This window comes from Dasypus novemcinctus, chromosome 1 (genome assembly GCF_030445035.2).
Source record: "Dasypus novemcinctus isolate mDasNov1 chromosome 1, mDasNov1.1.hap2, whole genome shotgun sequence".
NCBI classification, from domain to species: Eukaryota; Metazoa; Chordata; class Mammalia; order Cingulata; family Dasypodidae; genus Dasypus; species Dasypus novemcinctus.
This window is the reverse complement of record NC_080673.1, coordinates 114,992,171-115,004,507: the sequence shown is the minus strand read 5'-3', so window position 1 is coordinate 115,004,507 and position 12,337 is coordinate 114,992,171. Positions and strand designations below refer to the sequence as shown.

General features: G+C 38.1%; 1 protein-coding gene across 8 annotated transcripts in view; it reads left to right on the top strand.

Annotated features, from left to right (window-relative positions):
• Positions 1-12,337, top strand: part of HERC3 (HECT and RLD domain containing E3 ubiquitin protein ligase 3) — a 130,216-nt gene that overhangs the window by 110,073 nt on the left and 7,806 nt on the right. For all 8 annotated transcript variants that reach the window (XM_004480548.4, XM_023585243.2, XM_004480551.4 and 5 more), the window contains 2 exons: positions 4,331-4,514; positions 7,998-8,100. In XM_004480548.4, the coding sequence (XP_004480605.1) occupies positions 4,331-4,514; positions 7,998-8,100 (287 nt within the window). The remainder of the gene's footprint in view (positions 1-4,330; positions 4,515-7,997; positions 8,101-12,337) is intronic.

Sequence of the window (12,337 nt, the reverse complement as noted above, 5' to 3'; positions counted from 1 at the left end):
GTATAAAGCGAATTCATTCACAATTTGGCACCATAACAAAAGATTTCAGCTAGACTTTCTCCACTGTTTAAACCTTACACCCAGACCAAGCTCCACTAGAAAAGCCGATCCATTTTCCTGTAACCAAGTTGTATGTTTTTTTTTAATCTAGACCAATTTCCAGGACGTTAGGGCTTGAACCTATAAATAGCCCTTTTTATTAAAATCAAGCCTCCACTCCTTTAGTGGATATAAGACTAGTACCAGATTCTAACATGCAGTTAGACAAACCTAAAACACCAGGGCTTTTCCCCGGTTTTCCTCCTTTTCCCAGGCCTAGAGAGAACGGCTTCCCCCCAATTTTCTGGGGCTACTAGGGTTCTCTTGGGAGGTGATCAGCCTCCCCTTCCTAGCAATTAAAGCTAGGGCTTTCCAGACTTTGCTCACCCAGGGAGTCTTACCTTCTTCCATGTTTGGAGTTCTTTTTCGTTCCCAGAATCTTTCTCTTCAGACCTTCCATTGCCCTTGATTTTTGTCGGGAAGATTCTGGTGGAGCCCACATCTTTTCTGGATTAAATTTAATCCAGAGATGCCCAGATTTGGGGTTCACCCAGGTCCTCCCGGCTTCCTCGGGGATTTGGAAGGGGCAGCAAAATGCTACCATCTCTGGCCTTCATTTGTTATCCCTTTGTGGTTGCCAAAAATGTTGTAGAATTTGAGAGAAGTTCAATTATTTGAGTATAGAGAGGCCAGGACTCAGGAATGATTTTGAGAAGGAAAAATGGTTTATTGACAGCCGGCCGGACTCGGAAACTTTCTGTTAATCCTGAGCCCCAAACAAGATTTTCAAATGTCTTTTATACAGAGAGGAAAGGCCAAACGGTCCCTTTGTTTCAGTTCTCAATAGGCTTGAATTAGCATATGTATCTTCCACATCTTAGGTAAACTTTTAGCATGGACCCCAGACATTCTAGATAAGCTTTTAATGTATTTGGTTTGCATTTCCCCTAAATACTTAAAGTTTATAGACCTTGCATTGTTAAACTGTTTCCTGGGACTGGAGTCCTTGCCATTGTCACTAAGGGCAGGACTGCAGCCTCTTACCGTTCCACACCCACAAGTCAAACAGCTTAGGCTATCTCTGAAGAGACAAAGAGCCTCCCACCCATAGCCCACATCAGTACCAGATGGAGACTTTTTAAAAAAATGGTCCTGAATATGCTCAAAGAGTTAAAGGAAAACAAGGACATTAGGAAAACAATATAAGAATACAAAGAGATTGTCAGTGAAGAAATAGAAATTATGAAAAGGAACCAAACAGGCCTGAAGACAATAGGAACAAATTGAAAATTCCCTAGAGGGCTTCAACAGCAATTTGAAGCAGGCAGAAGAAATAATCCATTAACTTAAAACCGTCCAGTCTAAAGATCAGAAAGAACGAAGAATAAAGAAAAGGAAATTAGCCTAAGGAACATGTGGGACACGTCAGCTGTACCAGTACACACATTATGGGACTCATGGAAGGAAAAGAGAGAAAGGGTGGAGAGAATACTCAAGGAAATAATGACTGAAAACTTCCCACGTGTAATGAAAGACAGGAATATACAGGCCAAAGGGGCTCACAAACTCTAAACAAGATAAACCCAACTTATTAACAGACTTTGAAATGCCACAGATAGAGAATTCTGAAAGCTGCATTAGAGAAGCAACATGTCACAAACAAGGGAGCATCAATAAGATTAAGTTCCTATTTCTCATTGGAAACCATGCAGGCAAGAAAGCAGTGGAATGACATGTTTAAATTGGTGAAAGCAAAATTCGCCAACCAAGAATTCTATATCTGGCAAAACTGTTTTTCAAAAATGAGGGAGAGATTAAATTATTCCCAGATAAAGAAAATATAAAGGAGGTCTTCACTAGACTGGCACTACAAGACATGCTAAAGGGTATTCTGCAGGTTAAAAGGAAAGAACTCTATACAATAGATTGAAGCTGCAGGAAGAAATAAATATCTCTGTTAGGGGTAGAGACATAGGTAAATATATAAATGTGAGTACTATGTATATTCATTTATAACTCCACTTTTTACTTCCTACAAGATCTAAAAATGAAATGCATAAAATGTAATAATAAATCAATGGTTTGTATATATAATGAATAAATGTATAATTTGTGGCAAGAATTGCATAAAGGTGGGGGACAGAAGGTATAGGAATGTAGTTTGTGTATGCTATTGATGTTAGGTTAGTATTAAAACAAATGAGGTTGTTATAGATTTAGGATGTTGAATTTAAGCTCTTGGTCACTACAAAGAAAATACAGGAGAATATGTAAATCCATAGAGACAGAAATTAGAGGATAGGTTATCAAGGGCAGGACAAACAATGAAATGTCAATTCATAATTTGTGTAGGGTTTCTATTTGGGGTGATGGGAAAGTTCTAGTAATGGATGATAGTGAAGGTACCCGACATTGTGAATGTGAGCAGCACACCAACACAATGGCGTGCTTGGGAATGGTTGAGATGGACGTGTTTATGTTGTATGTGTGTATGTATGTTGTATACACATATACACACACACCTATATCCACAATAAAATAGACAAGACAATTAAATATGTACATGATCCTGAGCGGTATCTAAGAATGGAGGAGAAAAGGCTCAAAAGGATATTATTGGGACATATGAACCAATTGGAGTATAGACTGTAAATTTTATAATTATGTGAAATTTATTGAACTTGATAATTACACTTAAGGTGGTTACACAAGTGCATATTCTGGTTCTTAGAAAATGTACATGGAAGTATTAAATGTTCAATGATCATGGTATATAACAACCTACTCTCAAATGTTCAAGAAAATAGATGGATAAATAGACAGATGGATAGGTAGATGGATTGATAGATGGGTAGATAGAATAATACAAAAAAGGTGGCAAAATGTTAAAATTGGTGGATTTGGGGGAATAGGGGTCATTGGAGTTCTCTGTGTGGGAATTGTATTATTTTTGCAACTATACTGAAAGCTTGAAGTTATTTTAAAATAAAAAGTTAAAGGAAAAAACCCAACTCATATAAATGCTATCATATTGTACTTAATACTTGAATTTTCAAACAACAGTGTTCTCGAGATCTATTCATTTTGATAAATATGAAAATTAGAAACTTTTGTTTGTTCGTTTTTCTCTTTTAGGAGGTACTGGGAATTGAACCTGGGACCTTGTACACAGGAAGCAAGCGCTCAATCACTGAGCTACACCAGCTCCCTTGATAAATATAAATCCACTTAATTCCATTAATGCACTCTACTCTGGTTTCCATCATATGACTATACTGTCTTTTCTTTTTCCATTCTCATATTAATGGATATTTTGTTTTGTTTCCCCAGTTTTTCTGCATTATAAGAAATCACTATAGTAAACATTTCTGTACTTTTCCTGGGCACTTTGTGAGATGCTCTCTGGGTTACCCACCTTGCAGTAGAGTAGCTGGGTCAAAGGAAATTTAGATTTTTAACTTTTCTGGCTATTGACAAATTGTTCCCCCAAAATGACTGTCGTATTTCACAATTTACATTCTCACTGACTGTGTATGAGGCCCCCATTTTCCTACATCTTCACCGTCATTGATAGAATCTAACTTTTAAACTTATGCCAGTTTACTGAGTGCACATGGTAATTCATTGATATCTTAATTTGCATTTCATTAATTATTATTAAGATGGAATCATTGTTTGGGAAATAGTTAAAGGATTATAGAAAGGAGTTATGGAAATTTATGGAAAGTTACCCTTTAAAAATAGTTGAAAGATACAAATACAGCTAAGATGGTTTAGCTGTATGCTTCTGAAGAGAGAGGACAAAGCCTAGAACTGTTACTTTTAGCAGAAAAAGTCTTTTCTTGTTTCTAAACAAAATTTTAGGCAGGACCATAAAAGAGATAAAAAAACAGGGAATCCTCAAAGTAAACTAGTAGTATGGTTCTACCAGCCTTGCTTTCTCCCCTTCCTGCTTGGGTGGACCATAAAAGAGATAAAAAAACAGGGAATCCTCAAAGTAAACTAGTAGTATGGTTCTACCAGCCTTGCTTTCTCCCCTTCCTGCTTGGCCTACCTGCCCCTAGATTTGAGACACCTTGGTGGAATCCTAAGACTGGGGGAAGGACAGAGTGGAGAAGCAGTAAACTATATGATGCCTAACGATGCCTCCTGGTATAAGAATCTGAGGAAATTTCATTTTTTATCATACTCAACTTCTTTAACAGTAATACTTGGTGTAGAAGTGTAACTGTTTTATAAACTCCATGTGACTTTGGGCTAAATATCTTCTATTTCTTTGGTCTTCTGGCAGGCGGGAATTTGTCGATGCTTATGTTAATTATGTCTTCCAAATGTCCGTTCTCGAATGGTATACAGCCTTCTCCAGTGGCTTCTTAAAGGTGTGTGGTGGCAAAGTACTTGAGCTCTTCCAGCCTTCAGAACTGAGGGCCATGATGGTGGGAAACAGCAACTACAACTGGGAGGAACTGGAAGAGGTAAGCACATGAAGTGATCTCTTTTAATTTTAGGGAAGTAGCAGCCTGGTAGGATTCCCAGAGACTGGCCTCTTTCAAAGTGTCCTGGAGCTGACTATGAATTGGAGGCCTCCCGCATCTGAATACATATTTCTTTTTTTTTTTTTTAAGATTTATTTTTTATTTGTTGTTTTTCTCCCCTCCCCCCCTGCCCGCCCCAGTTTTCTATTCTCTGTGTCCATTTGCTGTGTGTTCTTTGTCTGCTTCTGTTGTTGTGAGCTTCATGGGAATCTGTGTCTCTTTTTGTTGCATCATATTGTTGTGTCAGCTCTCCATGTGTATGGTTCCATTCCTGGGCAGGCTGCACTTTCTTTTTGCACTGGGCGGCTCTCCTTACGGGGCGCATTCCTTGCACGTGGGGCTCCCCTATGCGGGGGGCACCCCTGCATGGCAGGGCATTCCTTGCACACATCAGCACTGCACGTGGGCCAGCTTCACACAGGTCATGGAGGCCTGGGGTTTGAACCATGGACCTCCCATGTGGTAGACGGACGTCCTAACCACTGGGCAAAGTCCGCTTCCCGAGTACATATTTCTTAGTCATAAATGTGAATAGTGTAACTTGTCGCTTCTGGTTGCTCCCTCTGTCTTCTTTCCATCTGACTTTCACTCTGCTTATAAAGGACTCCAGTAATTCGGATTAAAGCTCAACTTGATTCAATTGGGCCACACTTTAATTGAGGTAACCTCATCAAAAGATCTTATTTACAATGGGTTCACACCCATAGGTGTAGATTAAGATTAAAAACATGTTTTGCGGGGGCCCATAACTTCGGGTTACCACAGTTTACAATATCCCAACAAACAAGCCATTTTAAAACAATGCTAAGTCCAAAGTCTCCTCCAAATCAATTATGGATGTGGTCTTTCCTCTGTTCCCTGGACCTTTGAAATTTAGAAAACAAGTTAACTTGCTTCCAATATAAAATGGAAGGACAGACATAAGATAAATATTTCCATTTGAGAAGGGAGAAATTGGAAGGAAAGCAGGATCTCAGACAAGTTCAAAAACCCCTCAGGGCAAACTCCATTGGCTCTTTTTTTTTTTTTTTAATTCCCCCTCCCTGCTCCCACCCCCACCCCCCTGCCTGCGGTATGCTTGTTGTCTACAATGTGTCCATTCACTGTGCATTCTTCTGTGTGTCTGTACTTTTTATTTTTTTTATTCCCCTCCCCACCCCGCTGGCTTGCTTGTTTGCTCCCTGTGTCCTTTTGTTGCTTGCTCTCCTTTGTTTTTTTACTTGTCTTCCTTTTTTGTTGTTGTTGTTGCATCTTCCTGCTGAGTCAGCTCTCTGCGGTGCTTGCTGGCCAGCAGCTCTCCGCAGCATGTGGGCGAGCCTGCCTTCACAAGGAGGCCCCTGGACGTGAACCCAGGGTCTCCCATGTGGTAGATGGGAGCCCAACTGATTGAGCCACATCTGCTTCCCTCCATTGGATCTTAAGGTCTGAGAACCATCTTTGGCTTGATTCTTTGTCCGCTGGGCCTGATAGAGCAGCAGCTCCATGCCTTATAAGCACTTACACAGTGGCCATGGTCTCCCTGAACACTGGGGTCCAGGTCCTGCCATCTCTGAGGACAGGGGTTAGGACACTGTCCATGAACAGTGGGGTACAAGCTTGCTGCTTCCAAGCGCTGGGGCAGATGGCTTGCTCCCTCAAGTGTGGACACAGACCGCCCTTTCCACACACATGGATGGGCTCACTCTCTTGGCCCAAGTTCTCTTGGATCCAGACCTTGGTGTCCGTGGTTTTTGCCCTTCAAATTATTTTTCCATACAAGCACTGCTTCTCTTCATAAAAATTCTCACAGAAAACTTGACTTTGCATGCATTTCCATCAGATAATGGAACTTTTCAGAGACCCTCCTGGATAACTGCATTTCCAATTCTGACTTCCACTGAAATTGCTGGCTGGATTCATGTTCAGCCACACCCTCTTTAGCAAAGTGTTGTTTAGTTATGTCACACATGAAACACTTTTCCCTGGTGTGTCACCTCCTGAAAACTCAGGGGTGTCCCTGATAGAGTCTGTTGGCCCTGGTATCAGAGCACACTATGAGATTAGGCCAAGAATTTTCCAAATTATTAATTGCTGGTTTCTATGTGCTTAACAATTCAATCCTCAATTTCTCTCTTTCAGCTCTTATTTCACTGTAAGCTACAAGGAGAAACCAGGCTATACCTTCAACACTTAGCTTGGAAATCTCCTCAGCTAAATATCCAAGTTCATTGCTTTCAAGTTCGGCCTTCCATCTAACACTGCAGCTCAATTTCACCAAGTTCGCTGCCACTTTATAACAAGGATCACCTTTCTTCCAGTTTCTAAGGACACATTTATTATTTCCTTCCAAGGTCTTGCCCAAAGTGTCTTTAACATCCATATTTCTACCAAGAGTCTCTTCAAAGGAATCTTAGCCTTTTCTATCAAGCACCTCACAATTCTTCTAATTTGTACCCATCACCATATTGCAAATCTGATTGCTTATTTTTGTTTATTTGCGATAGTAGCTCCCCACTTTCTGGTAACAAAAATTACATTAGTTTCCCAACTGCTAAAACAAATACTATACAATGGGTTGGCTTAACAACGGGAATGTATTATTGGTTCATGATTTTAGAGACTAGAAAGCTCGCTTCCTCCCAGAGTTGGTGTCTTTGGGGTTCATTGGCTATTCTGTCTCATGGCGGTGCATGTGGCCACATCTCTTTTTTCTTCCAGCTTCTGTTGACTTCCAGCTTCTGGCTGCTTCCCATGGCTTCTTTCTCCTTCTGACTTTCACTCTGTTATAAAGGACTTTAGTAATCTAGATTAAAGTTCATTCTGATTCATTTGGGCCACACTTTTTTTTTTAAAGATTTATTTTATTTATTTCTCTCCCCCAACCCCTCCCGCCCCAGTTGTCTGTTCTCTGTGTCTATTTCCTACGCATTCTTCTTTGTCCACTTCTGTTGTTGTCAGCAGCATGGGTATCTCTGTTTCTTTTTGTTGTGTCATCTTGTTGTCAGCTCTCCATGTGTGCAGTGCCATTCCTGGGCAGGCTGCACTTTCTTTCGTGCTGGGCGGCTCTCCTTATGGGGCACACTCCTTGTGCTTGGGCTCCCCTACGTGGGGGACACCCCTGCATGGCAGGGCACTCCTTGCACACATCAGCCCTGTGCATGGGCCAACTCCACATGGGGCAGGGAGACCCGGGGTTTGAACTGCGGACGCCGTAACCACTGGGCCAAGTCCGCTTCCCTGGCCGCACCTTACTTGAAGTAATCTTATCAAAAGATCCTATTTACAATAGGTGTACACTTCACCCACAGCATTCCATTGAGATTAAGAACGTGTTTTTCTGGGGCACATAACTATAAGCCACTACAGTATACAAATATCTACTATTAATGTTCTTTTTTATTCTGAATGATATATATGTATTTTTCTTTTTTCTCTTTTGAACAGACTGCCATCTACAAGGGTGATTACTCAGCCACACATCCCACTGTGAAGCTATTTTGGGAGACATTTCATGAGTTTCCATTGGAAAAGAAAAAGAAGTTTCTTTGTAAGTATCTCAACGTAATTGTCCCTATTTTAGTCTTTTATATGGTGTAGGAAGTATACACCATAGGTAAGGTTCAATTTTTTAAAAATCATAAAAAGTAATTGATACTTTTTGTCTTAATGAAATCTCAGGCATAACATGTTGTTAATCTATATTTTTTGCCTAACAGGAGGGGTTAAATGAAAGAAAAGCATTTTGTTGGTTTTTAGTTGCTCTAGAAATAATAGTAGTCATTTTATATGTAAGTGATTTCTTTATTACATTTATAAAATCAAATTGTTTGGCCCAACCTCCCTTATTTCTCTAGCATTTTGAAAGTATTACCTAGCATCCACTACAGATGGAATTGGGAAGGTGTGATTTTTAATAGCTTGATTGAGATATAATTCACATATCATACAAGTCATTTATTTAAAGTGTACAGTTCCATGGTTTTTAGTATAGTCACAGAGTTGTGCAACCGTCATCACAGTCCATTCAGAAAATGTTCATCACTTTAAAAAGAAACCCTGTGCCCACTGGCAGTAACTCCCCATTTGCTCCCAAACCACTCTATCTCCCCCCCCCCCCAACTCTAGGCAACCAGTCATCTACTTTCTCTCTCTATGTATTTGCCTATTGTGGATATTTCATATAAATGGAATCATAAAATGTGTTGTCTTTTATGACTGGCTGGATAAAATTTGAGAAGGGCAATACATTTGGAAGGGAGAATGAAGTGTAGTTTAAACTAACAAATTCAGTTTTTTAAAAATAGTTGAGAGAGCGGATGTAGCTCAAGTGGTTGAGTGCTTGATTACCATGTGGGGTGTCCTGGCTTCATGGCATCGGTATCTGGTGCCTCCTTACAAAAGAAAAAACAAGAAAAAAATCACAACTCAGGGAGCTGATGTGGCTCAGTGGTTGAGCGCCAGCTTCCCATTTACAAGGTCCTGGGTTCAATCTCTGGCCTCTGGGACCTCAAAAAACAAAGTATTTGAAATATGTCTCTGTTTGTGTTAATGTTTACCCAGAATCAGAGATTAGCCAGTGAATAATATAACATTTTAACCACTTAAAACCAATAAGCAAGATTTGAAAAGCAGAGTCTGTTCTGCTTTGTAAGAATGAGCATATATTAATTAATTTAAGACATTCCCATATTATAACACATGGAGTAAGAATGAGGGGAAATAGAGATTGTACCCAATAATTCTTAAGAAAAAGGGCTCTGCTTTTCCTCTTCCCACTTATATTGGGTATTGAGCATGGCATATAAGTAAAATGTCAGATTAAGTTTTTTTTTTAACAAATCAATTTTATTGATACATATTAATAAAGCATAAATCCATCCAAAGTGACAATCAGTGGTATTTGGTATAATCACATAGTTGAGCATTCATTACTTCAATCATTATTAGAGCATTTTCATTATTCTAATAATAATAATAATAATAAACAAAAAACAAGCCAATAAAGACTCATTACCTCTCAGTCTCTCTATGCCTCCCCTTCTGTACATAGCTGCTCTTCTGTTTGTCTTTCTAGTTTATTTGTATTTATATTTTGTAAAAACAGTCTTATATATACAATATTATCCATATTCATATTACACATGATGTATCACTATGCTAGACAATACCATGTTACATTTTTTAGCTTTCCTTCTAGTAATATACATGTCCTTAGACTTTCACTTTCAACCTCTGTCATACCCACATGATCTGCTAGTTACAAACAGCATGATGTGGTTTCACCATTTCTATTCATTTCCAAAGATTTGCAAACAATCTTTTTACCAGTTCTACAAAGATTAAACCTCATTCTGTGTTCTAGTAACCTATATTCTATTATTAGCTCCATGAGTTCACATGATATGCTTAGTTCATAATAGAGTAATTATACAGTATTCGTCCTTTTTTACTGTGACTTGCTTCACTCAGCATAATATCCTCCAGGTTCATCCATATTGTCATTTGCTTCACGACTTCATTTCTTCTTACTGCTGAATAATATTCCATCATGTGTAAATACCACAATTGTTTATTGATCTATTGGTTGATGGACATCTGGGTTGTTTTTTCTTTTGGTAATTGTGAATAATGCCCCTATGAACACGTTTGTGTTGCTGCCTTCAGTTTTTCTGGATATATACCTAGTAGTGTTATTGTCATGTCAAAAGGTAATTCTGTATTCAGCTTCCTTTAGGAACTGCCAAACAGTCCTCCACAGTGGCTGTACCATTCTACATTCCCACCAATAGTGAATAAGTTTTCCTGTTTCTCCATATCCTCTCCAACACTTGCAGTTTTCTGATTTTTTAATAGAGGCCATTCTAATAGATGTGAAATAATATCTCGTAGTTTACATTTGCATTTCCCTAATCATTAGTGATATAGAACATTTTTTCATGTGTTTTTTTTTGCTGTTTGTGTTTCTTCTTTGGACAAATGTCTATTCGAGTCTTTTGTCCATTTTTTAATCAGGTAGTTTGTATTTTTATTGTTGAGTTGTAGTATCTCTATATATTATGGATATTAAACCCTTATTGGATATGTTATTTCCAAATATTTTCTCCCCTTGAATTGGCTGCCTTTTCACCCTTTTGACAAAGTCCTTTGAGGTGGAAAAGTATTTAATTTTGAGGTGGAAAAGATCCCATTTATCTATTTTTTCTTTTGTTGCTCATGCTTTGTGTATTTTAAGTAACTATCACCTACCACAAGATCTTGAAGATGTTTTCTTACATTTTCTTCTAAGGGTTTTATGGTTGTTGCTTTTATACTTAGATCTTCTATCCATTTTAAGTTAATTTTTCTATCAGGTTTGAGATAGGGCCCTCTTTCTTTCTTTTGGATGATATCCAGCTCTCCCAGGATCATTTGTTGAATAGCCGGGTGAACTCTTGACAGCCTTGTCAAAAATCACTTGACTGTAGATGTGAAGACTATTTTTGAGTTTTCAGTTCGGTTCCATTGGTCAATCTATCTTTATGCCAGTACTGTGCTGTTTTTTTTTTTTTTGTTTGTTTGTTTGTTTTACCACTGTAGCTAAGTAATATGCTTTAAAGTCAGGAAGTGAAAGTCCTCCAACTTGGTTCTTCTTTTTAAAGACATTTTTGTCTATTTGGGGCCTTTACCCTTCCAAATAAATTTGATAATTGGCATTTCCATTTCTGTAAAAAAAAAAAAAAAAGGCCATTGGAATTTTTATTGGGATTGCATTGATTCTCTAAATGTGTTTGGGTAGAATTGACATCTTAATGATATGTAGTCTTTCAGTCCATGAACATGGAATGTCCTTCTATTTAAGTCTTCTATAGTTTCTTTTAATAATGTTTTGTAGTTTTCTAAATATAGGTCCTTTATGTTTTTGGTTAAGTTTATTCCTAAATATCTGATTCTTTTAGTTGCTATTATAAATGGAAATTTTTTTCTGATTTCCTCTTCAGATTGCTTATCAGTAAGGTATAGACATTCTGCTGATTTTTTTGGATTAATCTTGTATCCTGCTACTTTGTTGAACTTGTCTGTTAGTTCCAGTAGCTTTGTTGTGGATTCCTCAGGATTTTCTAGATGTAGAATCACATTAATAGCAAATAGCTAAAGTCTTACTTCTTCCATTTCTAATTGGATATCTTTTATTTCTTTATCTAGCCTAATTGCTCTAGCTAAAATTTCTAGCACAATACTGAATATCATTGGTGACAGTGGGCATCCTTGTCTTGTTCCTGACTCAGCAGGAAAGCTTTCAATCTTTCACCATGGAGTACAGTATTAGCATAGGTTTTTTTAAGTGATTTTAATCAAGAAAGGATGCTATATTTTGTCAAAGCCTTTTCTGTGTCAGTCAAGAGGATCTTGTGATTTTTCTTCGCCAATTTATCGATGTGGTTTATTACAGTAATTAATTTTCTTGCATTGAGCTACCCTTCATACCTGACATAAAATGCAGTTGATGTTGGTATATAATTCTTTAAATGTGCTTTTGGATTTGATTTCTAAGTATTTTGTGGAGGATTTATGCATTGATATTCATTTGAGCTATTGGTCTCTGTCTTTTTTTCATAGTATCTTTATCTGGTTTTGGTGTTAGGGCGATATTGGCTTCGTAGAATGAGTTTGGTAGCATTCTTTCCTTTTCAATATTTTGGAAGAGCTTGAGCAAGATCAGTATTAGATTATTTTTGAATGATTGGATAATTCACCTGTGAAGCCATCTGGTTCTGGGCTTTTCATCTTTGAGAGATTTTTTTTTT